We start from the raw sequence: 26,878 nt of genomic DNA, 5'->3' as shown, positions 1-26,878 counted from the left end.
TTTTCTCTCTCTCTCTCTTTCTCTCACTCTCTCTCTCCTCCTTCCTCTCTGAAATCAATAAAAATATATTAAAAAATAAATAAAATTTTTAAAAATAAAAATATACATGTGGAATACAAAGCTCCACTTTTTAAAAATTTTATTTTTCAATTACAGTTTACATTCAATATTACATTGGTTTAGTTTGAGGTGAACAGCATAAGAGTTAGACAATCATAGACTTTACAAAGTGTTCCCCCGATATTTCAAGTACCCACTTGGCACCACAGATAGTAATTACAATATTATTCACTATAAAGCTCCACTTTATGTTTCAGGGTATGTTTTCTTTTTTCTTTTTAAGCTTAGACATTGCTAGCAGCACTTTATTTGTGTTGCAGGCTTGTAAACAGCTTCAGTAAGGGGATCTCAAAGTTATGCAGTCATTTTAAATACCAAAAGCTGTTCTCTGGCTTTTATACTATTTGTAAACCAAGGGAACTTAGCTCTAGGCAGGAAAAGAGTATAAGGAAAAAATTAAAATAGTAAATAAACAAAAGTTTAGTTATATTTGAGGTGAAGTACCATTTATGAATTATCACCTTTTACATCAACTGTGATTTATGACTTCTCACAATAGTTAAAAACAGGTTTCACAACATCAAGGTTTAGGTTTTAATTCTAGTGAAATAATTTCATAGGAAGAAAGCCTTTACCTTCCTATAGGAAAACACAAAGGAAAAACACCGCTGTCATTTTTGCGATGGAGAATGAAACAACCTCTCTGCCCCTCTCAGTTCATTTCCTTCCTTAGCGAACCATGGCTTGTCTTTAGTGCACCACGTTGTAAATTCAGTTTTCTTATGAGTCCTCAGGGGCTGGATCCAAATGAACAAAGTACAGTTTAGGCCTCAGTGATTTGATGTGTTAGTCTCTCTTTAGTTAAAAACTAATTCCCTTGAATGTTCCTAATGCTACAGACCTGTACACTTAAAAGTGGTTAAGATGGTAAACTTTATGTTACATATATTTTACCACAAAAAAACCCGAATTCCTTTTTAAGGGAAGTCTTGTGTTTCTTTCCTATATTTTCCATGTTTCTTATTTTATATTTCCCATTCGCAAAGAGGATGTTTTTTAAAAAATATCTTTGACTCATTTTTGTAAAACAAAAAAAAAAAATCCCCTTTGAGTCACCTAAACCATGTGCAAGCACCATGTTTTCAGACACAAGGTTCGAGGGCCCGTGGAGAACAGCTGAGATGGCTGTAGGAACGTGCCGTTATTCGGTGGAGCCATCAGCAATCGTAATGTTTAACCTGCGGCCATAAAATGCTATTTACACTCTACTTCAGGGGACTCCATTTTAAAGCAGACAAGTGCTATGTCTCAGAAAAAGGAATATTTATGGAATTCTTACTATCTGTTACACACTGTGCTAGGCACTTTTAAAAAAATTATTTAACCCTCACTAAAACCCTATGAAATATTCTGAATTTTCTAATTTGTCCCTGGGGAAACCAGCCTGAGAGAGGTTTGGTACCCAGCAGTGGAGATGTGCCATCGGATGGCGGGAGCCGGCTCCAGGTGCGGCGGGCACCTGCTCTCCCCGCAGTGCTCCGTGGCTTCCTGGGGCCAGGGGCGGTAGATAGGAGTCAGGGGCCTACAGCCCTCCTCCTGGAGGGAAACTGCCACACTCACTCACTAGTGTTTGTTTCTGGTTTTTTTCATCAGAAGAAAGAACCCACGAAGAAAACACAAGATGAAGAAATAAAACAAGTAGATGAAGAAAGAACCAAGCAGATTTATAAGAGCTGGAAGGAAGATTCGGAGTGGCAGGCATCTTGTGAGTACCCAGAGGCCTCTCGAAGCCGATTGGCTCACGAAATGAAATGACCAATCTGCAAAGCACTGAAAGAGGTCACTGAGAGACGTTTTAACATTATTACTGAAAGGCTTACGAGCCATTGTCGAATGGCAAAAAGGTGCTCGATTCATCTTTGGGCCATCAAAATGATGACCTGTCTACCTGATAGGATGCTATATAGCTATGAAAAAAAAACAAAAAACAGGTTTCCAAAACGCGTTTTATGACCTTGGAATATGTTTATATTTTTTTAGCTTGGAGAAGAAAAAAGCATTATAGAATAGTATGCAAGATATCTCTATTTTCAGATGTCTAAGTATCTAAAGGAAAAGAACTGGAAGGCTATTTAATGTGTTAACGTTCAAGAGGTGGGCTCCAAGATTACTTATTTGAATTATTCTTGTTGCTATTCTGTGATTTTCTAAATTTTCCACAGTGAATACATCTTAACTTTGTAATCAGAAGAGCACAGGAGAAACAGGCTGGATATCTTAGCATCCTTCCCAAGCCTATGACTGACCCTGACACCTTTTTGAATTAGCACCGCCAGAGGTAACCCCCCGGGAAGAAGTCAGAGCAGGTGAGGGCAGAGCAGAGGTGCGGAGGATCCCTGGTGAATTCAGGTTTGAAATGGGACTAGGGTTTCCACTGGACTCACACAGAAGCCTGAACTGCCAGAGCAGCCCTGCGGCAGCTGGAGGAAGAGGGTGGCAGTGTTTGCAAGATGCTGAGAATCCTGAATCGATCTTCAGTTCCATTACAAGGAACACCCTTCAAAGGACAATTTTTGTGAAATGAAAACATTTGCAAGAGCCAATCACTTGTGTGCGGTGAAATCCTAGCCTAATGGAACATCTTTGGCATCTCTTTGAAGTCAAACATAACAGGATTTGACTACTGATGCCTGAAATGTAAATATACTCAAGAAAAATTATTGTTATATCCTGCATTGCAGTCCTGTAATACTATGTTGCTAAACAAAAGCGAAGTAAAACAATAAACCCTCTATTTACAGAGCAATAGGGAGAGGCAGCCTTGGGGTGCTGTTATGTGTACCAACCCACTTTATGGTGGTCTGTGGTCAGAATCACTTTACTTTATGGGCTGACAGGCTGACAGGCTCAGCTCACTGTGGGCTCCGCCTGTGGCTGGTGGTGAACCGCCCTGCCCGACCACCCCCAGCACAGCCTGAGCCACTGACGACTTCCTGACAGCTTGATTTTTGCTCAGGACTCAGAGTACGTGTGACATCTCGAACTCTTATTTGTGTGAAGGGTTTATCGCCTCTTATTATTCAAAGACCCTCTGCCAACTGGAATCCTCACCCGGGCTGTGACTCATCACTTAGGCTTGCCACCTGCGGGAAATTCTCCAACCAAGGGTTCCACATTTCTGTCTTGTCCCTTCCTCCTCCTCTTCCCTCTCTCTCTCTCTCTCTCTCTCAGAAAGTCCCCGAACTCCCACATAAAGAGGAATTCTGCACTGAGCACCAGGCAGTGATGAATGCGCAAGCCCTGACTGTCTGGATAATAGGCGGTGATGGTGATTGCTCATTGTTACCCGCAGACGCCAGAATCTGCTCTCCAGCTGTGGTGCTGATTCTTCTAACCTTCTCCGGGGGCTGGCGAGGGCCTTTCTCAGACCTTTTGTCTTTCTAGTGCGAAAATCCAAAGCAGCTGATGAGAAGAGACGCTCCTTGGCGAAGCAGGCCCGGGAAGACTACAAGAGGTTATCCCAGAACGGAAGGAGCAGTGAGGGCCTGCAGAGCCCCCCAAGCGTTCCTCTGAAACCAAAGAGACCCCCCCTTCCGCCCAAGCCAAAATTCCTGAACCCAGCGGAATACCCTCCCAAGCCTTTCAGGTGAGAAGCCACGCCGATGGCTTTAAGGATAAGGGTTGAAATGAGCTGAGTAACTCAGTTCAGCCTCTCCTCTAAGCCTGTCTTCCTGAGATGCCTGGTCCGGCACTCCTCCCCTTCTTATCTCTAAAACATCCACAGTTGTCATAACTAACATACCCAGTCACTTGGTGAAGATGCACCTCGAATTCGCTAACTTCCTGTGCCACCAGCCCATCCCCACCTGGTGGCAGCGAGTGAGCCAGTGAAGGGACAGGAGGAGACCACTACCGTTCCATCGATTGCCAATGTCGCTCTTAGTAGCAAAAGAACATCAGAGTAGGGACCTAAGGGCTTGCTGACTTGCATGTTGTTAGTAGAGCAATTTTCATTGCTCAGGATTCAAGTTTGGTGGTAATTCTCGCTCTGGGGTACGTAGGCAGCCTCACATGTTGAGAATTTGGAAATGTTCCTTTTTTGAATGAACTCTTTGATTGCTGACGATGGTACTTTTACCTCCTGGGTTTAGGCAAAACAATTCCTTAAAAAAAAAGTACCATAAAATCACAGCAGAAACCGATAATAAAATTATTTTCCCGTGGTCACTGATGTATGTTTGTTTCATATCTAATATATAGAAAGATGCCATGCAAAATAACCAGGAGAAACCAAATATTGACTGAATGAAACAGGACTTTCTATAAAGCCTTGCCTTCGGAAATAAAAACTGAAAATGCTCCTCTGTTGTGAGGGTGGAAAAATAAAAAAACAAAGTTTCCCTTCGTAGTCAGTAGTTTTCGGCAAGGTTTTTCCCTGGTAAGGTATGACCTCAGGGGTAACATGAGGTGGACCTTTTCCTATATAATTATTTCTGCTCACTCAATGGGAAAGGGCCATTTTGGGACTAAATGACCATCTTCTACAAAGTGACAGTTTGGGGAACGACTTTTTTCTTATGGGCAACAAAGCCAGGAAGGTAATCAGGAAGCGTCTCCCGGCAGTTTTGTGACCAAGTTACACAGACCTGAGCTCCTGCGGGGCCCGGGCCAGCGCCTGAGCTGGTCTGGAGCATTGGCCATGGACCCCGGCGGGAGGTGAGTACCCGCGTCTGTTCTCCAGGGTTTACCAAGGCGGGAGAAAGACCTGTGCCCTCGCCCGCAATATTTTTAGAGCACAGTGTGTGTGATTGACAGCCATGAAGGTGGCCTTTACTGAGGGCAATTCTTGTTTTAAGCTGTGCTCATTTAGCTCATTCTTTCCAACTTAAGACACTTGTATGAAACGCTTCCTGTACGGCAGCCAGACTGGATGGTTTTAGGGCTGGCGCTTTAAACAGTGGTGACCGAGGTCACCTAGGAGCCAGCCCAGGAAATCACGGAGACCGGCTATCCTTGGAGTTTTCCCTTGATCTTCAAAGACTCCTCAAGGAAAATAAAACTAATTTGAAAGCTAGTAAGAGAATTTATGTATTTTCAAGTGACACAGTGTCTGCTTCCAGGGAAGTCAAATATTTTAGGCTCCTTTCTCCTAAATGTTCTGTATGTATGTAGATGCATATGTACATGCATGTAGGTCCATCTGACATATATGTCACATGTAACTCATGGTAGCATATGTTACCTAAAAGTATAAAGAGCCATAACGTTAATTTACCATGAAAGGACATTCCAGTAGTTCATCCAAACTAGTTGTTGTTGTTTTTACATGGAAATCTGTTCAAATAGTGGGCTGTTGTGTGGCACTTGGAATATGTTTATTACATTGCAATGGTACTTTTGTAATGGAACTTCAGTTCTGCTATTACCCAATTGATTTCCAAAGGCTCCAACTTTCTCTTCACAATCTCAAAACACTCTTCTTCCTTTAACTTTGTATTTCTCAGGCTGTCTTTTAACAGAACTAAATCTCTTTAAGTGTGTTTGAGGAGAAACCAAGTCAGGGAGGTGAGTGGATAGAGAAAAAAGAGAAAATCGAATAATGAAAATGTTAGGAAAGAAGCTTGTTTTATTGCATTTGATTTATTGTGTTTGCAAGAGCATGCTCTCTAGGAAAACAGTGCTGGGCTGCGTTTTACTTTTTAATGCTTATTTTCTCAAGTTTTAATCAGGAGTTAATGGAGCTTCTAATTCATACTAAAAATAAATTAAAATCCATGTGTTAACACAGCAGTAGTGCATACCCAAGACTAGCCCTGTAGAGCTAGAAGGACACGTGACAGACTTATTTTCTGCTCTTGAGGAGTGTGGCACGGTGTGCAGATGTCCAACCTCCATTAGCTCAGCCCATGTGATTAAATCTTTAAAGGTCTATAATTCCCCCCTCTCTCTCTCTCTTTCTCTCCCCCCTCCCTGGAGCAAAAGTTTACAGTTGTTCATTGGAAAATAATACAGTTAATTAATAAATAAGAATATAAGAATATACTCTTTTTTGCATACTTACAACTGTAAACCTACTTTTGTCCCACTCTGTATATACGTTTTTGAAGGCATTATTTTTAAAGTAGATAAGTCTAACTTGATAAATGGTTCTATAAATAACAGAAATCAGGCAGTGACAAGGACAGCATCCAGCTCTGCCCAGGAGGACATCATCCGATGGTTTAAAGAGGAGCAGCTGCCCCTGCGAGCAGGCTACGAGAAGACCTCCGACACCATAGCCCCCTGGTTCCATGGTGAGTGCGGAAGGCCCTTCGGTGGCACCTCCTCTGAGGGTGGATAGAACCGCTGACCCGCTGGCAAGGCAAGAAGAGTACAGGCTTCCTTTTGTTTGGGCTGCCCAAGAAGTCTTTGAAGTTATCTTCTCAAGGCAGTTTTTCAAAGGTTTCTCAGTGAGCGACATTCCCATGACTATTTAGAAAAAGCAGGAAGCAGTGGTGGTCGCTGCACGCACCGTGGGTTAACTCATCACCACAGATAAAACACCTCCAGGTGGGTGGAGAGAGCAGTACCAGGGCTCTTGACTGTAATTCCCATCAAATGGCACCGCCTTCCGTCCACGGAGGGAGTCTGAGCTGGTCGTTGGGCATGGTGGGCAGGGCATCGGTGGGGCACCAAGAAAGTCAGCAGTCCAATAACTAGTTGAGTGACTTTGAGAAAATTGTCTTCCTTCTTCGTAGCAAATCAGTTTATCTGAGCCTCATTTTCCTCTTCTGTTACATGAAGGAATTGTGATCTTTAACTTAAAAATTCTGTGCTTTTGATCTTTGTTTCCAGTCATACGTAGTGAAGGTTGCACAGTGGGTTCATTGGAACCTGAGCAGATATTGGCTAATAAACTATTTCTTTATTTGACCCTAGAAACTTGATTCATTCAAGTCTCTGTCTACACAGCTCACATTTCACTGACCTCTCAGTTTCTTGGACTTCAAAGAAAGGAAGTGTTGTTTTTGTTTCTTTTTGTTGTTGTTTCTGTTGGTTGTGTTTTGTTGTTGTTGTTTTTTGCCTCGTTTGGTTTCTTAAGTCTGTGGTTAAACTGGACCAAGTGGCTCTATCTACAATAAAAATACTTTAAACAAAAATAAAGTTCTCTCACAGAACAAGTTTGTCCTGAAGGCAATCTTGGTTGGAATGATGTTAATGCCTCTCTCTTTTAAGTAGCATCGTCTCACACATAAATATGTCTACAAACTAAGCTCCCAAATATATAACAGGCAAACTCTTCCAAAAAGAACACAATTGTTTGTGGTAGGCTTTCTGCTGAAGTGCTGCTTTTGCAGTTAGAACGTTACAGCAGAGCTGGCTGTAACCTGGAAAACACCTGTTCTTGGCGATTCAGGCTTTCAGAAGTGTCCCTTCCCAAATGAGCTCCCCTCCCTCCCAGGACCAGGTCGTAAACCTCCTTCCTTCCCATTTTGCTTAAAGAAATTGGGAGAAAGATAGCATCAAAAGATAAATAAAACACGGGTCAGTTACCTATTTGTCCTGGCTATCACCACTTGTCTCAAATTGCATTTTTAATTTTCCTTTTTAAGATAAGAACTGAGGAAATCAGCCACTATGTAGTTTCTATGTCATTGGGAAGAAGATGCCCTTATCCCCAATGATAAGGGTGGTGGTTTAACAGCAGGGAGTGAGAAAATGAAAATGTCGGTTGATGTTATGAAAAAACCTGGTACTTTAACAGGCAGTTCTATTTAAAACTATTTGCTAAAACCTGGGACACAGTTGGACTAAAAATCCAGCTAGAACTTTGGTTTAAAAATAAGACTCTTGAGTTTTACATATAAAAACTTATTAGTTGCACAATATCATCTCATCTGCGAATAATGAGAGTATTACTTCTTCTTTTCTAATTTGGATACCTTTTATTTCTTCTACTTGTCTGATTGCTATGGCTGGCACTCCCAATACTATGTCAAATAGGAGTGGTGAAAGTGGGCATCCCTGTCTTGTTCCTCTTCTTAGGGGATATGGTTTTAGCTTTTGCCCATTGAGTATGACGTTAAGATACCTAGGAATAAACTTAACTAAGGAGGTAAAAGACCTGTACTCAGAAAACTACAAGACATTTAAAAAAGAGATAGAGGTAGATATAAACAAGTGGAAGAATATACCATGTTCATGGATTGGTAGAATCAACATCCTTAAAATGTCCATACTACCCAAAGCAATCTATAGATTCAATGCAATCCCTATTAAAATACCAATGGCATATTTCACAGACCTAGAATTCTCCAAAAATTTATATGGAATGAAAAAACACACACCAAATATCCAGGTAAATCTTGAGAAAAAAGAAAAAGGTAGAGGGATCACAATACCAGATATCAAGCCATATTACAATGCCGCTATTCTCAAAATGGCCTGGTACTGGCACAAGAACAGATATAAAGCCCAATGGAACAGAACAGAGAACCCAGAAATTGACCCAAGCCATTACGCTCAATTAATATTTGACAAAGGAGGCAAGAGCATGCAATGGAGTCAAGACAGTCTCTTCAATAAATGGCATTGGGAAAATTAGACAGATACATGCAAAAAAATGAAACTAGACCACCAACTTACACTATACACAAAAGTAAACTCAAATGGATAGAAGACTTAAATGTAAGACAGAAAACCATAAAAATCTTAAAGAACTCATAGGCAGCAAAATATCAGACATAACTCAAAGCAGTATGTTTACCGACACATCTCCTAGGACAATGGAAACTAAGGATAAAAACTTATTAGTTGCTTTGTTATTGACTTATTTTCATTCATACAAATATTTATCATGGCATAAGCAAAATAAATAAAATATACAATAAAATATGTGTAAGTATAATAAATACAAAACCATGTAGTCACTATAAGTCATTGTCTTCAGTTTCAGGAAGACAAATTTCACATATTTCTGTGATAAAGAGGGATCATAGCTTATCTTTTTGAAGTATGATTGTTTATTTATCAGGAACCCTGTTTTGAAATATTGGAATAGAAACTCTCCTTTATTGGCTTACCATCTTCCTTTCATTGTCATAAGTTACCCTTCCCAAGTTATTGCTTCAGTCACCTAACTTTTCACCCCATAGAAGTTCATGCTTTCACCCTTTTCTCTTAAGTAGCTTTAGGTAAGGGTAGGCATGGGTCAGAAAGGACAAGGGAAATGAGGATACTGGGTCACTGGCTTGTGGGGCTGAGTGGAAGGGGGCCTGCTGTCAAATGAGAGAAGAGACATAGGAGTCTGAGGAAACGTAGGGAAGGGGAGAAGAGGGAAGATAATGAGCTCATTTGGGATAAAATGAGTTTGAAATGTCTTTGGGACAGTCATGTGAAAATATGCATTTGGCAGATTAATGGATCAGTGCTAGAGATAACAGATTGGAGTGGACAGCACATAACTAAAAGCACGAGGGATGAGATATTTCCAGCAGTTGCATTGAGAATAATGATAGAAGACCCAGGACAAAATCCCAGGGAGCCCTAACATCCAGTGCAGTGGCAGAGAAGAGCAGAGAGCCCAGATCTCTGTCTCAGTTCTCCTTTTCTACTTGGGGTCATAATGAAGCAAAATGGTGTACGGCTTGGCAATCTCCTGCCATGGGTGCATGCTCTGTGATGCCAGTTTTGTAGTTGGTGAAATGGGCATTGCCTCTGAACTCCTAGATGTAGGATCTTGATGAAAAATCCCATGATCAAGCGAGATCCTGGAATATGCAAAGACTCCCCACATCTACCTCTCCCTCAGCAAAAACTAAAGTTTTTTTTTACAGACCATCAATCCCACGTTTCACTGGACTTCTGGTCCCACTGGTTATGTGGCACGTGGGGCAGAACACATTGAAAAGATTCTCAAGTTCTTTTTCATATTTTGTTAGTTTTCCTTACAGCAATTTCTAACTCTCATGTGGATCAGTTTGGTGTTGGGACCCGGATGGAATAATGCAGAGACTTGCTGGCCATCTCTTGGCTGCTTCCGGGAGTGGGTTGGAGACCAGGGACCTAATTCCAGGTCAGATGCACTCATTCCTTCCCTGGACACTTTTTCCACCTGCCTCAGGGGAAGGTCCTCCCTGCAGACTCATAGCCCAGCTTACTACAATGTGCAAGCACAGGATCCTGAAGAACACATGGGAGCCCCAGCAGTTTGGGCAGAAGGCCTTGTGAAGGAATTTTGTAGTTGGTATTTTTCTGATTTTTAAAAAAATATATTCTACAAATTAATGTTAGTTAATTTGGACATCTTGTACTCATAGTCATTTAGGAGGACTGCTGGGAATACTGCGGTATATCTTGCTCAGATCCTTCAAAGGCAAAGAGTTCTGAACTTTATCATGTGAATAACAAGGATCATCTATGTCAGTCCCTCATCTGGCCTCTTATATCAGCCTCCTAACCAGTCTCCATCTTTCTTCTGCGGCCCCCCAATCCTCCACGTCGTCAAACTTCAATTACAGTGAAACCCAAGCCTCTCCTTATGGACCACAGAAGCCTACTTGTTCTGCCCCCGACAACTGCTCCAGGCTCATCTCAAATCGTTCTCCTACCTTGCTCACTGCTCTCCACCATGTGTGTCACTTCTGAGGCTGACACACCACACTTGTCCCGTCCTAAGGGCCTTTGTATTTGCTCTTCCTAAAGTTGCTCTTCTCAGGGCCACTTCCTAAGAAACTGGCTCACATGACTGTGGAGGCTCACTGGGTCCCAGATCTGCTGGATAGGCGAGGAGGCTGGAGACTCGGGGAAGACTGGCAGCTTGAGGTCAAAGGCTGACCGCTGGCAGATTTCCTTCTTGCTCATTCATCTCCTAGTCTGTGATTTGTCTTTTAACTTTTTGGCACATTTTGAAGCATCGAAGTTTTATACTTCAGTGAGGTTGAGTTTAGCTGTTTTTCCTTTATGGCTTTTACTTGTGGCATAATACACAATCCACCTGTAATTTATTTTGTATATGATATTTGGTGTAGAATCCTAATTTATTCCTTTGCATAGAAAGTAGCCAGTTGTCCCAACATCATTCATTAAATAGCCCTTCTTTTCTCCACTGACTTACAATGCTATCTCTGTTGTATGCCAAGATACTCTATGTGGGGATTACTAATAAGGCTCTATGTCCTGCTTCTCTGAAATTGTCTTAATGACCCCTTTATTTACTCACATGGCTTTTAGGGCAATATGTCAAGTTTTAAAACCTTTGTTGAGATTTTGAGTGGAATTACATTGAATGTGTAGATTAATTTAAAGAGATAATTGCCATCTCATGTTATGTATTCTTTTCATCCAAGAACATGGTAAATCTCTCCTTATATTTATTTTAAATTGTTAAGTAAATTCCCCATGCAGAACAAATACCTTTTATTAAAAAGCAAGCTAGATTTAGTCCTGTGTATTTGCAATTATTTCTATTTTGAATGGGATTTTTAAAACCACATAATTGGTAGTTGTAGGTGTAAGGAAATTATGTTTTTATATATTTAGCTTGAATCCAGTAATACTTAGTGATTCTAATTGTCTGCCAGAGATTTTGTTGGAGCTATCATTTTTTTGAGATCCTAATGTGTGCCAAGCATTATATTGAACACTTTTAAAGGAGGTAATTTTTTTAGAATATATTTGTATTGATTTCAAAGAGGAAAGGAGAGGGACAGAGAGATGAAACATCATTGATGAGAATCATTGTTTGCCTGCCTCCTGCATGCCCCGTATTTGGGATCAAGCCTACAACCTGGGCATGTGCCCTGACCAGGAATCAAGCCACACAGGCCGGGCTAAAGGAGATCATTTGTGTTCCCATTTTATAGAGTAAGAAGATATTAAGTTCTTCTCCAGGCTTCTACCACTAGTTGTGGCAAAGTCAATAGGGGTCCAGATCTATTTAACTTCAAAACCACAGCATGTCTGAGTTCTTTCGGGTCTTTCGGGTCTATTTAACCTCTTCTGTGAAAGAAAAAAATAGTTCTCCTGGGCCTGTCATGGAGCCCTCCTTTGCTCCAGAGGGCTTTAGAGCTGTGCTGTCCTATATGGTAGCCATTAGCCCTATGTAGCTCTTTACATCAAAATGAATTAAAATTAAATAAAATGAAAAGTTAAGTCCCTCAGTCACACTGGCCACACTTCAGGGGCTCCATGGCCACACGTGCTAGTGGCTATCCATGGACAGCACAGACAACAATTCCATCATCACAGAAAACCCTGTTGGATAGTACTGTCCTAGAGGGTACCTAGGCCTCGCGCAGAGAGGAGTGGGCATTTCTCTCTGCTCCCTCTCAACCCTCCCTGTTACGAGCAGGCTTCCAGGAGTGTGAGTCCAGCTCTGCCCCAGGCTCTTCAGAGCCAGGAGCTGTCAGTAAGCTCCCGCATGGAGACACCTGCTTTCTTCTGGACGCTGCAGTTCTGCCACACCCCGCCTGGATTCAGCTCTAAATAGACTGCTGCTGGGAGAGCTGGGTTATTTCAAAAATTGGTGAAGCAAAAGAAAGCTTTTTAAATTGCCCCCTTTTCACCAGCACAGAAATCCTCCTGTGACCTCCGATAGGTTCTGGTTTTGTAAGATGCGAGGAGAGAGCTGGTCAAGGGGAGGCGGCCTGCAGGTCTCGGCCTCGATGGCTGGAGGGAGACCACTGCGTCTGGACTCTCAGTCGTGCCCAGGCAAATCATGGGATGAAAAATACTGAGGAGATTGCTTGAGTCCCTGGTGATTAATATCTGACACTGGATTTTGGCTTTGCCTTCAAGAGCTCCCTTTGTGGGCACACAAAGCTCACTGCTTGGCAGTAACCACAGCCCGGCTTCCCTGGGTGCACCCAATGCCCCGATGGAATCATGACAAATTGGCTATCAGCTTTTATCATCCGATGCACCAAGAGGCTGTGCTTTTCAGGAATAAGAATCCTGCTTAAAGCGAAGAGGACGAAGCCTCGTTTCAACAGCACTTCCCTTCTGGACCTGCCATCGGTTCCCCTGTGTGCAAGGAGTCTCCGTTATGACCTGTCCTTTGCCGGAGAATCGTTGTATTGTGTTCTGGTGTCTCTGGAGATTAGATGGTGCCAAGATCTGTGCATAATGGGCAATAATTACAGATGCAGGGGCTTCGGGCAGTTTGATTTACAGCTACTGTATGACCTGAGTTTAGGAGCAGTTTGACCTTAACCCAGGTTTAGGAATCCGAATCCATCTGTAGAACATCATGTTATAAAGTATAACATCTGTGCCATCTGTTGAAGCCGCTTGGGATTTCAGAGTGAGTCAGTAAGTCGGGGAAGGGAGAGAAATCTTTTTCCAGAATGCTGCTTCTCCTTCACTCCGATTTATCAGCTCTGAGGGGAGTTTTCAGTGTCAGTGACAGACATCCCTGGTTTCAGAGGCAGTCAAGTCCAGAGTCTTCATGTGCGGTCCCTGGGCTGGCTGGTTACCTCTTGCCTTGTTTCAGCTTATCGTCATCATCTGTAACTTATCAGCGGGACTGGGTGTGTTCAGGAAGGTAAAACTGGCCAACAGAAGCAGCAGTCCATATCTGTGGGAGCTTAGACAGGTATCATTTGAGCACCCAATGTGGACAGTGCAAGAGCTGACCCAAGAGGCTCACTCAGTATCTGTAGTACCTGCAGTTTCCAATGGCTGGGTCTTAGCAGGGAAAGGGTGGAGAGGTGATCAGACGTGATGGGGACCAGGCACAGGCATCACCAGCCAGGCATGAGTGCAATGGGGCTGGGGCCCTGGAAGGGAGGCCTTGAATCTTCTGTTCCAGGGACATTTCCTACCTGGGGGGTTGAGGGGCGGGGTGCTGTCAGGTTTTTCACCGCCCCCAGTTTTTACCCCAGCATCTCACTGGGGTTGAATCTCATGAACACATTGTAAGGTACAGGCTGGGTGTTTGGAGTGGTGCATGGCAGAAGAGAAGGCACAAGAAAGGCTGGCTGGTTGGTGTTGGCTGGGTGAGCTTCACACCACAAATACTAATAATCATCCAGCAGGCAATTTCTTAAATCCTCCCTTTATTAAAGGTCTACTTACAAAAAAATAATAGAAATGTTTTTGTTTTATGTTTTTCTCTGGATAATTAGGATTCAAGTCTCAATTAACTTTACCAACGAGACTAAAGGGCTGTGATAATCCACTTCCTTTTCACCAGGAGGTGTGTTTTTATTTTCCTAATGAGATGCTGAGTATCAGTGTGGAATGGGAGAAGGCAAGAGCATAAGTCTGCTAAAAAGCAGAACACGAGGAGAATGCTGCCCCTTCCTCCACTTCGCCATCGCCCCAAGATGTGTTTGTGCACTTTCTATATACTTTAACATTATTTATTCAACTGAAGAATTACAATAGGAATAAAAGGAGATCTTGAATATGAGTCAAACCTCATGAGTTTGAGCCAATTTGGGAAAAGTCTGGTCTGAGTTAGTGTGAATTCATGAGGCATCTAAAGTATAGATATATGAAAAAATTATGAAGATATATATGCAGCTATTTACATATGAAGATAAATACACAAGCACACATACAAATGGGTAGTCCCTATGTATGTGTGTGTGTGTGTGTGTGTGTATTCATATATATGAAGAGTTTCATTCCTTTGAATATATATGAAGACAGATATGTGTGTGCATATGTGTGTGTGTGTGCCCTTATTCCTTCATGCCAATGAGCATCATTTAGGAGTAGCTACAGCAGAGGGCTTTGTAGACCTGCATCCATCCTGGATCCGTCACTAACTTGCTGACTTCTAGACCAGGGTTTCTCAGCTTCAGTACTATTGACATGTTGAGTTGGCTGATTATTTGTGCTGTGAAGCTCTCCTGGGCACCGTACGATGTTTAGCGGTATCCCTCACCTCTATGTACTGGAGGCCAAGACAGCCCCACACCCCTCCCTGCCCATGACCACCACACATGTCTCTCAACAAGTTCCAGGCACTGCCCTGGTTGGGAACCATTGTTCTAGACCAAATGGGATTGTTCCCAGGACATACAATATCCATCAGTAGACTGAGGAGAGCACCTCCAAGGCCCCTTCCAGATCTCACACTGCCAGGTGACTGTCAAGGATCTGGCCAGATCCAGAAGCCATCTGACCCCCGTGTTGCTATAACTGGGTATATAAGTGGAAATTTGTTCTTCTGAAGGTTAAACGCTCTCCTTTATACTATCCATTTGCTTATGTAACCTACCCTGCCCAGTTCCCAAAGACCAGAAGATGAATGACTCTTCTTAGATGCCTAAAACAGACTTAAAGTCATACTTATGTTCCCTGAACTTGAGCCACACAGCTATGTGTAACAGAGGAGAGGTTTGGAAATGATTTGGCTGAAACACCTGCTTTTCTCACCCACAGGAATTCTCACACTAACGAGAGCAAATGAACTACTGAGCACATGCGTGCCGGGCAGCTTCCTGATCCGAGTCAGTGAGAGGATCAAGGGCTATGCCCTGTCCTACCTGTCTGAGGACGGCTGCAAACACTTCCTCATCGATGCTTCCACCGACTCCTACAGCTTCCTGGGCGCGGACCAGCTGCAGCACGCCACCCTGGCGGAACTGGTGGAGTATCACAGGGTGAGACGATGCACAGACTTGACCTGCTCTGTGAATTCCTGTCCTGCAGCAGCTCGAGCTCTGAAAGGCAATTACGAGAAAAATGATTGAGACAAGTAATGGGGGATTAGTCTTTGATAATTCCTCCCCATCATCAGGATTCTTAATTGCATTTCCTTTATCACTGAGCCTAGTTCCTCCTCAAATACTCAGGGAGACCCCACCAGGCAGAGAACATAGGAGACGCTAAAATCTCTATGCCTACACTGACCACATCTGAGAACACTCTCCAGTTAGAACTCGGTGCAGGTTTGCACATGAGAAAAATCTGTTTTGAAATTGTAGACTATAAAGCTTTGTGTAAATCCAGGGTAGGCAGGAAGTTCTGTGTTCTCAAGAGGTAGGAGTGGCACAGCATCATTATTTACTCTTAACCTGCCCAGCCTGACCTGTGCCTTCTGATTCACAGGAGGAACCCATAACCTCCCTGGGGCAGGAGCGCCTCCTGTACCCCTGCGGTCAGCGGGACCAGCCTCCCGACTACCTGGAGCTCTTTGAGTGACAGCCCCCACGTGTCATCCTGCAGCCCCTGGCTGGGCTTTCCTGTGGACAGACACGGCTGAAATGGACGTCTGTGTGTGAAGCCAAAATGACCCTGCCGCAGAGCCAGTACTGACCAGCCAACAGTACCCTTGGGGTCCTACAGAAATCCCTCTTCTGCACCAATGCCGGAGTTTGATGTTAGAGGAGATCACCTCTGCATCGTACGCACGCCGAACGTGAAGGGAGATCCCCATTTCAGCAACTGCCTAACATGAAGGATACACCCTCCATGATGTATATAAGACAAAGTGAACAAAGAAGAAATTGGAGCCTTTTAGGAATGAAGGTGTTCTTTAAAAACCAGTAGCTCCGTGGGAACTATTTCACGGTCTCCACGCTCTCCTTTGGCATCATCTCAAAAAGCCTCAGGGCCTGTTTATATGAAGTGACATGCTGGCTTTATTGACGGCTGAGATGACTCTCCAAACACACTTCACTTATTGTGCACATTGGAGCCAGGATGTAAGAGACATAGCAAAACAAAGTTAAATGCGTTTAAAGTATAGGGTGAGGGGCTTAACAGGGACAAAAACACGGCGGACTAGGAGAGCAAGCTGGTGTCTGTGAGTGTCCTCATCCCAGAGAGCCAGGACACGGTGCCCGTCTACCCAGAGTGCACCAGGGATGGAGTCTGTGCACACGTGAGGTCCCACGTGTTAGTGGTGACTGACATGAACACAATAGTGAGCTGTGTGAATGCTACTTCTTGTGGGTTGAACTGTGTCCCCCAAAAGATATGTTGAAGTCCTAGCCCCCCATACGTGTGAATGTGACCTTATGTGGACTTGGGGTCTTTGCAGAGGTAAGCCAGTTAAGATGAGGTCATACTGGACTAGGATGGGCCCCATAATCAATGCCAGGCATCTTTATAAGGAGAGAGGGGTCTGGGAACAGAGGCACGCAGAGAGAAGGCCACGGGATGACAGCAGAGACGGGAGGATGCAGTTACAACCCAGGGATGCCAAGGACCACTGGCGACCACCAGGAGCTAGGAGAGCAGCATGGACAGGCCTTAGAAGGGAACGTCACCCCGCTGACACCTTGATTTCAGACTTCTAGCCTCCAGAACTATGACAGAACAAATTTCTGTTGTCTTAAGCCACTGAGTTTATGGTAGTTTTTATGGCACCCCTAGAAAACGAATACAGACATCTATGTAATTACAGAACCGGATGTGCATTATGTACCATACAAATGCGAGATGTACAACTGCAGACAGGCACCCCGCCCTCCTCACAATGAAGGGAAAACGGGATGAGAAGAACCTCCCATTGGCTCTGCTTAGCTCAGGACGAAGAATTGCTCAGTCAGGAATCTTCTGCCCCACTGCACCCCACCCCACCCCCAGCCTCCATCAGGGGGGAGGCCTGCCCGAGGAGGCTCGGAGTCACCGAGATCATTCTCTGGGAAGATGGAGATCTACTCAGACTTCAGGCCTGGCTCCCCGCATCAGCGTTGTTTTAAAGGAAGCAGACGGTGGTAGCCATTTGTTCTTGAGGTTGTCGGTTGTATAAAGCACTCGCTGGCAGTGTACAATGTAACCTGTAAAGAGGGCGGGGTGCCTGTCTGTGCATATATATGTGCGAGTGTGCATGGGTGGAGATGTGTACTTTAATGAGCAAGTGTTTAAACACAGAGAGTTGCTATGTGTTTCTTGAAATGCTGCATGTGTTTTCTATTGTCTGAGAGACAACTGTCAATTAGTGTCAAGAGCGTCTCTCCGCTTCCTCTCTGTGACTCAGCGACCATGATGTGATAGAATTGCAGAGATGGCGCCGGGCTGGAAGCCAGGAATGTCTGTTCCTGCCTCTTCCCACCATGAGCTCTGTGGTCATGATAGGTCCCCTTACCTCTCTGAACCTCACCTTTCACTTCTAATGAAATAAAACAAGGGATTTTAACTAGATGATCTTTATGATGTTCATTCAGCTCTGAAATCTTTAGGTTCTTGAGTGAATAGAAACGTACCCTACAGTCACTAATAATTATGAAGACATATAAGATTCCAGCATCACCCTCTGCCTAAAATTCTTTTGGAGGAAATAAGTACAGTCATGTCCAGATATAACTACACCAAGTGACTTCTTACTGGGGGAAGACTTAGACACGGGAAATGACTGGGTGAACCTACCGTTACAAGGAGAAGCAGATTGGAGTTCTGCACTATTTTACCCTGTTGGTTACTGACTCTCAGAAGAATAAGCTGTCCACTGTTTGATGATATGGTGGTGAGGACTAACACCTGAAATTCTTAGGGAAAGAGAAGGGTTTACAGAATTCAGAAACTGATTACAACTAAATGGTTGAGGAGGCCTGAATTCTCATCCCAGCTCAGCTGGTAAGACCCAGTCTCCCTGTGTCTGACCCTAGTTATGGCTAAGGTGAGGCCGTCCAAACCCTGGCCCTGGTCCCCTCCATCTGTTGACTCAAGAAGCCCGGCACTGACCTACCTGCCCAAGATTTCTTGGTCTGGGATGTTCCCCTCAGGTTCTATCATGTGCCCCAATCCCAGGTACTCCAACCTGCCTCTTGGGACTGTGGCAGATGCCCCTCCTAGACCGTGTGGATTCTCTTCTCCCTCCACTAGATTCTGGCATCTCTTACAGCCAACCACAAGCTCCGGCCGCCACCTCCCCACTGCAGACCCTCCCTACCTGTGAGGCCCCTGGTCTGGTCATCTGCCCTACCTGCCACAGTAAGATGCACGGAAAGGTTCTTTGTCCCTCAGCGTCACCAGCAGTGCTAAGCAATGTCAAGAAGTGTGAGTAGGTTCGAACCTTACACCAAGAAGAGGAAAAACATGGGGGTAGTTAAGAAAAAGGATCAAGACAAAGGGGAAAAGTGAAAAGGGGCATGGACAGGCTACTAAAACTAACGCAAGGGCATTTATACCAGAGCCCCTCTGCACCGTCCTCAACAACCAAAGGCCACGGCCAGCGCCTTATCTTTGGGTGCTGTTGATGGTGCGAGGGGCTCTGGGAAAGGCTTCCCACACAGGCCACTCCCCGCCCTTCGGGACAGCCTCACAGGCTACAGGTGTGGTTTTCACGTGGCTCCGTTTGAGGCTAATAATTAGAACAAGCAGTTAGGTACCTTTTTCCTTCAGCCTTCCTTTGAATTGAATCTGAGGGTGTTACTGTTTTGAATTTATTTTTAAATTAAAAAAAAAAATTTTTTTCTTAACCTTTGCCATTGGGGTTTAACATCCTAGCAGGACAGGTGCTACTTACTGTTCTCATTCTTAAAACATGAGTTGGAGGGTGGTTTGGTCGTGGGCTGGTGGTGGGGTTGGAAATGGGGATTGGCGGCGGAGGTAGAGGAAGCTTCTGGTAGTACTGTAGTCTCCTGTATCAAGCTACGGTGTCCCTCTCAGGTGGATGAAGTCAGTCTAGTCGCCATGCGTCCCACCTGGGGACTGCCTGTAGCCGCAGGCTACCTACTCAGCCAGCCACCAGCCAGGCAGAGGGACATTTGGTGAGTCCTGGGCAGAGGCCGCAGCAAGTGGCTTGTCCCTCCCTGAACCTTGGGGTGACTGTGGCCACGATGGCCCCGAGGCAGCACAGCACTGGCTGCCTCCCAGGCTGCCACCTGCGCCCCCTCCCTAAGAAGAGCAGACAGGCAGACACAGCCCAGGGGCACGGGGTGGACCACTCCAGAGGCCTGCACGCAGGAACGGCAATGCAGAGACTTTGAAAGGCACCTCTGCTGACAGAGTATCTGCTGTGTTGAAACCACCACCCAAAGCCCCCAACCAAATGGCACAGTCCCCACAGATTTTGGCAGCAACAGCAAAGCAATGAGTCCTGCCAGTAGAAACAGCTTTGAATTCAACTATGAAGCTAATCAGGATAGGGATCACACAAACTCGATGGGTGTGGCAATAAGACACACCCACCCGAGGGACCGCCCAAGGGCTTTATCAGCTCTCCGCAACAATGTCAAACCTTTTTCCAAAAGCAAACTTTCCTACCTGCTCTCAAGACAGTCTTTAAGTCTCGTGTCTTCGGATCCTGCTGGAAAGCCTGCTTCCAATGCTTCAGGGCCCTGACCGGGTTAATACACAGCAGCTGGAGGGGGCGGGGCCAGCTTGCCTAGTGTTCCTGGGTGGCTGTTAACAAGCTTTCATTCGTTGACAGGATTCTGCAGGTGGGACTGGAGAGCAGGGAAACAGTGGGGAACCCAGGCGCAAGAGGCCAGGCTTTGGACTCAGGCCAGGCCAAAGCTTCCCCCAGCCCCTGCCCCAAGACCTTCAGGCCCTCTGAGCTGGGATGATGGTGTGAGCCTGTAGCCAGCCACTGTCTGGGCCCCTGAGCGAGTGCTTTGCCATTTCTGAGCCTTGGTTTTCTGCACCTGTAGAATGGAAGTGATGATGTCACCTACCTTAGAAGGTTGGCATTATGTACATAAAACGCCTGGCTATGCACCTTACTTCAAAAACCTCGAATGCCTCTCAACTGCCTAGGGCCATGGTCGGCAAACTGTGGCTCACGAGCCACATGCAGCTCTTTGGCCCCTTGAGTGTGGCTCTTCCTAAGCCTTAGGAGTACGCTAATTAAGTTAATAACAATGTACCTACCTATAAAGTTTAAAAAATTCGGCTCTCAAAAGAAATTTCAATCGTTGTACTGTTGATATTTGGCTCTGTTGACTAATGAGTTTGCCGACCACTGGCCTAGGGGGTCATCAACTCCAAACACTGGGATTTAAGGGAGAAATTACCCATTGTATCTTATACTCCTCGTAACCCTTCTTCTGATAGACGGGAATTGTTTTCAGAATGACAGAAATAAAGGACAACGATGCACACACGATGGGTTCATGGTCTGCAATGTGTGACCCGCAGTGGCCCTCTGATCACACCGGAGAGGCACTGGGCATCGGAATTGATCTTGAGTAACAACAGCTGAACGTGGATGCCTGCCACGTGCCTGATGTGTCCTAAGGACGTCAGACATACTAACTCATTTAATCTGTGGTGTGCCGGTAAACAACAACTGGCTGGGGATGGGGGTGAAGGGTGGGGTTCTGGGGCGAGTCCTGATGTGTATGTAGCCTTTGCTGATTTCCATGGTGTGTAAATGCTCTCACTACCGTTGACTTTAAGCTCCTGACCTGCCATTACTGAGTGAGGAGTGGGAAGAGGTACAAACAATTGGCTCTCATGAGGCTGCTGGTTGGAGGAGACCTGAGGTTTATATTAGAGACCCCAGCTCCAGTGAGGTGACTGGGGCGAGTTACTAGGCAGCTTAGTAAGAACAGAGGGAGGATGCAGAGGGTGGGAAGGGAACTAACACAAACCCAAGACTCAGTGCCTCCTTGGCAGCATCCTTCCTTCAGAAAACTGGCTCCTTCAAGCCACAAGTTCATTACTGCTTCCCTTTGCTGTCTAAGGTTAAATTCCAAGCCCCGAATTAGTGTTTCAGTGGGGCCTTTGCTAGTCCTTTTGGGGAGGGGCTGGAGAGAGGTCCTGCTATGGATTGCATGTGCCCCCACAAAACGTATACCTAGAATCTCCAATGTGATGGTATTAGGAGGCAGGGCCTTTGGGAGGCAATTAGGCCGTGAGGGTGGAGCCCCCATGATGGGACCTGTGTCCTTTTTAAGAGGAGAGCTCTCGGCCCTGCAAGGACACAGACACCGTATCCGCTGGTGCCTTGAGCTTGGATTTCCCAGCCTCCAAACCTTGAGAAATCAGCATCTGCTGTATAAGCCAGTCTACGCTATGTTTGGTAAAGCAGCCCAACTCAGACAGATTCCCGCTTGCATGTGCTTCAAGAGGGCTCCTACCTTTTGATAAAACTATCTTACCGGAGTATGTTTTAAAAAGAGAAAAGTAGTTTAACTTTGTGCAATTTCCTCTTCTTTTCTGCTACCATCAGCAACTTGAAAACCCAGTTCTTAGCCACTGTCTCAGGCACCTGTGATAACGCAATTTAAACCAGCACCGGTGAGGGTGAGCCCAGGGGCAGCCTGGGACTGCTCCCCGAGGGGCGCTGAGGCCTGCCTGACCCTGGGGTCAGACATTTGCTCCCTGCCGCCAGCCTGGTTGGAAACGCATCCCCCTGACCCTGGGAGGACACGGGTAGGAGTGTGCAGGTCAGTGCCACAAAGCCCTCCGGACCACTGGGGAGCGGGCCCCGGATTTCTAGCATCACCATTACATGTAAAAATATAAAATACAATCAGAGTTTAAAGGCACCTTGGAAATCATTTCTCATTTTCTTCTAATAAAAAGGACAAGTAAATTGTATTAAGGGCCCGGTTTGTCATTATGGTTCTCTCCTCCCCCTAGATCAGTGGTTCTCACCCAGGGGTGGCTTTGCCCTCCAGGGATGTCTGGCAATGAATGGGTGAGAGACCTTCCTGGCATCTGGTGGGTAGAGGCCAGGGGTGCTGCTAAATACCCCACAGTGCACAGGGCAGCCCCACAACAAATAGAGGCCTAGCCCTAATTATCCACAGCACCACAGCTGAGAAACCCTGGTCTATGCATAAAAAGCTTTTCCAAAAACTAAAGACATGGCATTCTTATTCCAAGAAGAAATCATATCCACAAATCATATTTTATTAGCTGTCCAATGCCACCTTCCACTCATGCCCTGTGTTTTAATTAAATGTTATGAACTACCCGTACAAATCAATACAATGCTTTTTTTTTTTTCCCACACACACACCAACAGCTTGAACGTTCTTGAAGCTTTTAAACAATGACTTGACTGTGGGCAAACAGAAGACAAGGAATCAGAGATAATTAGCTCATGCATCTGGTGCTGGCTATTAAATAAATAATTTTCACATGAATGTAGAAACCACTCAGTGTTAACGGTATTTATTTTTTTTAAATAGTTGGAAACTGTAATAAAATGCAATTTTCAGAAGCGTCTTGGTGGCGGAGTAGAACAGCTTCATTTAAAAAAGAATGAAGTTACTCCCCCCTAGACGGGGGTGGGTGAACATGTAGCAAAACCTCCCATCCCAGGAGACTCGGGCAGATGGAGTGATCTTGCACAAAATACATTTCCCTGCAGCTCTTCCCATGGAAGCCGGCAGCCAGGAAGAGCACCGTGCTTGGGAAAGCGCGTTTGGTTCACACAGTGTACTTTGGTTTATTTAAACAGGTAAGAAAGTGGTCCCCAGTCCTCCCTTGCAAAAACATGTGTTTCTGACTTTTAAATAAATCAAGATACTGCCAGTCTGAATGAGTTTCCTTTTCTGTTGAGGTTAAAAAAAAAAAAAAGGATATTTTTATTTCCCTCCAGTGTTCAGTTGCTCCTCTTCGGAAATACTCTCCAGATACGGTCGGTTATGTCTTGGTCCTCAGCAGCCCCACGCCACGCCTCCCACGTGCTGAAGGTCTGACGCGGTGCCTGGCAGGCCCAGCACCCGCAGGTCCTCGGATGTGGGTATCCACCTGGTGCTCTGAATGGAAAGTTCTCCTAACGCATCTAAAAGTATCTTCTTAAAAAATGCAAAAGTGTACGCTAGCTTGTGCTCTCTCTTTAGTAAGGCTTGCAAATGGGTCATTAAATAAGCAAAATATAACTCTTAAGCAAAAGAAAAGTGCATTTTTAAATAAAATAAACAAATGGGGATGGTTAAAACTACAACCAAAAGGATGAGATTATTTTTGGTTAATTTTGGGGAAAATGGCAACAGTTATTCTTTCTTTTCTCTTCTTTTTTTAGTCCATTTGGTTTTGCTTAATATACTCACAAGGATCGTCACGAGGGTATCTTTGAGTTTACAGTCTCCTCGCCTGCCTTGTTGTTTTAGACACTGCGAGTTCCTAGACTCGAGAGTCCTACTGATACAATCATTCTGCTGGGGAGAAATGTTTGCCTTTCATTCTAATGAACTTTGTACAAAATTGGTCTTCACTCATGAATATGGCAATGAGCACAGAAAGCAACAGGCCTCCACGCCGCCAAGCGTACAACCTCACAACTATTCTCCTTCGTCAGACGCTGCAGAGGATCCTTCCTCTGTTGGGGCTACTTCTGCAGGCAAAGTGGGAGATTTGAATTCCTGCTGCGTAAAACCGCACAGGCAGAAGCAGAAATTGGAGGCGCGCTCCCTTTGTCGCTTACGAATCAGTCAGCTTCTTTGTTTGCCCTTTATGGACATCGCTTCCTTGTTGCAGCCACTTGTCAGGTTCATTGCAAAAGGAAAAAACAAAAAAAACATCTCCCCCAACGTGTCCCTGGGAGTTCATGTTTTTTTGCTGCTTGACTTCTGTTTCTGCTTGCGAAGGTGAGCCTCGATCTCGTGCCGGAAGACCAGCATGCCCAGCTGCCCGTGGGAGGCCTCGTTCATGGCCTTGGACTGCATGCACATCTTGTACTGCTCGGGGGTCAGCTCGTCCACACAGCGCTTCTCGTGCCAGAGGTGGAAGAGGCCCCGCACGGGCGTCCGCACCACTATGAGGTTGCTGTGGAGGTACTTGCGGTACAGGTGCACATCCTCTCCGCCCCAGCCTTTGATGTCCAAGTCAAACCCACCTGTCAGGAGAGAACACACTGCTGAGTCATGCCGGGCCCGCATCTCCCGCTTCCCTGTACTGTCAAGCACAGAACAGCATGAAGACAAGAAGCCGTTAGGGGAGATGTGTTTCGCCGCCCCTCCGAATGATGAGTGTCCATCCGTGTCAGAGAACTCAGAATTCTCGAACACGGAGGACCTTCACGAAAGCCAGTACCAACTCCCAGAGGTGACAAGACCGCAAACAGAATCCCAGCATTTGCCCGCCTCTGAGAGCTGTCAGCAGTGCTAATGATGAGCCCCAGACTCCAACTGAGAGCTGCAGAAGCACCCCAACTTCAACCCGAGACCTCCCGATGAAAATCCCCGTGTTTCTGTTTGAATGTGACCTCCTCCTCCTGCCACTTCACATGGAATAAACCAAAGGTGTGCAGTGTGAAGTAGTAAAACAGGATCTCAGTGTGAAAAAAAATCACACCCCACAAAAGCACTCTTCCTTTTGGAGACTAAAGTGGTTCCCAAAAGCTGACGACTCGTGTTGAAGGGACCAGCCCCAGTCAGTTCTGAGGTTCCACTCCAACAATCTTGTTTCACGTAGGAATGGACAAGGAGAATACTGGTCCCCTACACTCTCACCCAAGGTTGAGATGCCTAAAAGCACTCTTCCTTTTGGAGACTAAAGTGGTTCCCAAAAGCTGGTGAAACGACTCGTGTTGAAGGGACCAGCCCCAGTCGGTTCTGGGGTTCCACTCCAACAATCTTGTTTCACGTAGGAATAGACAAGGAGAATAGTGGTCCCCTACACTCTCAGCCAAGGTTGAGATGCCCCAGGTTGTTTCTTAACCTAAAGTCCACGGTGCCTCAAGTAGAACCAAAGAAAAATTGGCCTCCTTTTGTCATTGTTCCTTGTCTCACCTGGGAGATTGCTCCAACTCTTACAAGACATAGTGAGGTGATTCTCAACATCTTTTCTCCATTATCACAGAGCCCTTTGTCCCCAAACCATGCTGCTCTGATCAAGGCTATTGCTGGATCCCGAAAGGGGGCTCCCCATGCACCCACCCCTGGTCCATGTCTACGAGGGCTCTGTACTCCCCCCAATACAGGCAGGCAGAGACCATTCTGAGTCAAGGGTCTGGAATCTGAGTCTTGGTTCTCATCCAAGCTTCCACTTTACCTCTCGTGAGCTCTGGTTCCTTTATCCTGAAATGAAGTAGGTGTCATAACCGAACGAGACAGTAATGTAAGGGGCAGTGCTTAGTTAGCTGTAGCTGGTTTATTATTCCCATTGGTATCATTACAACTTATTAAGTAAAACTCATGTGAGCATATGATGCTTGCAAATTAATGCAAGATTGCAAAGAATAATGGGGGACAGATGTAGCCCAAAGATTCATTCTGAGCTCATAGCAACAGCCGACTGAGAAAGAGCACCGTCCCAGCCTGCCATTCCCATGTTTTTCTAGTATATCAATGCCCGGTCTTTAGGGAAAAAATGTATTATTACCCCAAATTTGATAAATATAGATCATCACAAAATACTCTCTCCCTGTATATAGAGCTAGGAAACAGCTTCTTAAAATGGAAATCTTTAGAAATAAAAAAAATATGTATGTCATTTTTGGAAATTGATTTGCACAAAATATTACCCCAAATTTGATAAATATAGATCATCACAAAATATTCTCTCCCTGTATAAAGAGCAAGGAAACAGCTTCTTAAAATGGAAATCTCCTTTAGAAATAAAAAAAAGTGTCATTTTTGGAAACTGATTTGCACAAAATCATTTAGGCTTATTTCTTAAACAAATCAAAGCACACCTGTGGTTCGCTGCTGGTTATTCCGGGCTCCTGCCACTCGGAGACTGGCATCCTGGGTGCTCTGCAGCTGCTCACGGGACCTGACTGCAAGCCGTTTGGGTTTTATTTTTATTTTTAACTGGTGATTCCTGTGAGCATTCTGCAGGCCCTGCAGACCACCTCTACCTCTGACCAAAACTTGGGCTGCTCAGATAGACTCACTGACCTTAAAAAGAGAAGCTGTAGGCCTTGGGCGGGAGGGGGAGTAGACAGGAGAGAGCAGGGGAGCAGTCTCTGGGAGGCCACAGGGAGGCGGTGGGGGTGGGCATCTCCACACCTAGTGAGGACAGGACTTCCAGACTATGT

The 26,878-nt window shown here is 45.2% G+C and overlaps 2 protein-coding genes across 5 annotated transcripts in view; one reads left to right on the top strand and one right to left on the bottom strand.

Annotated features, from left to right (window-relative positions):
* The window catches only part of SH2D4A (SH2 domain containing 4A), a 49,606-nt gene extending 31,465 nt beyond the window's left edge, over window positions 1-18,141 (top strand). For 2 of the 3 annotated variants that reach the window (XM_005856498.2, XM_005856496.2), the window contains 5 exons: window positions 1,714-1,825; window positions 3,505-3,706; window positions 6,223-6,353; window positions 15,433-15,653; window positions 16,102-18,141. In XM_005856498.2, coding sequence (XP_005856560.1) covers window positions 1,714-1,825; window positions 3,505-3,706; window positions 6,223-6,353; window positions 15,433-15,653; window positions 16,102-16,194 — 759 coding nt within the window. In that variant the 3' untranslated portion in view covers window positions 16,195-18,141. Of the gene's footprint in view, window positions 1-1,713; window positions 1,826-3,504; window positions 3,707-6,222; window positions 6,354-14,165; window positions 14,369-15,432; window positions 15,654-16,101 lie in introns of those variants that run through there. The other variant, XM_014536818.1, reaches the window with a different exon arrangement.
* A 4,645-nt stretch (window positions 18,142-22,786) lies between these two features.
* The window catches only part of CSGALNACT1 (chondroitin sulfate N-acetylgalactosaminyltransferase 1), a 77,524-nt gene continuing 73,432 nt past the window's right edge, over window positions 22,787-26,878 (bottom strand). For both annotated transcript variants that reach the window (XM_005856494.2, XM_005856495.2), the window contains exon 7: window positions 22,787-24,733. In XM_005856494.2, the coding sequence (XP_005856556.1) occupies window positions 24,444-24,733 (290 nt within the window). In that variant the 3' untranslated portion in view covers window positions 22,787-24,443. The remainder of the gene's footprint in view (window positions 24,734-26,878) is intronic.

The sequence above is a fragment of the Myotis brandtii genome, unplaced genomic scaffold (assembly GCF_000412655.1).
Source record: "Myotis brandtii unplaced genomic scaffold, ASM41265v1 scaffold103, whole genome shotgun sequence".
In the NCBI taxonomy this organism is placed as follows: domain Eukaryota; kingdom Metazoa; phylum Chordata; class Mammalia; order Chiroptera; family Vespertilionidae; genus Myotis; species Myotis brandtii.
The sequence above is the reverse complement of the archived record's forward strand: the minus strand, read 5'-3'. Positions and strand labels throughout refer to the sequence as shown.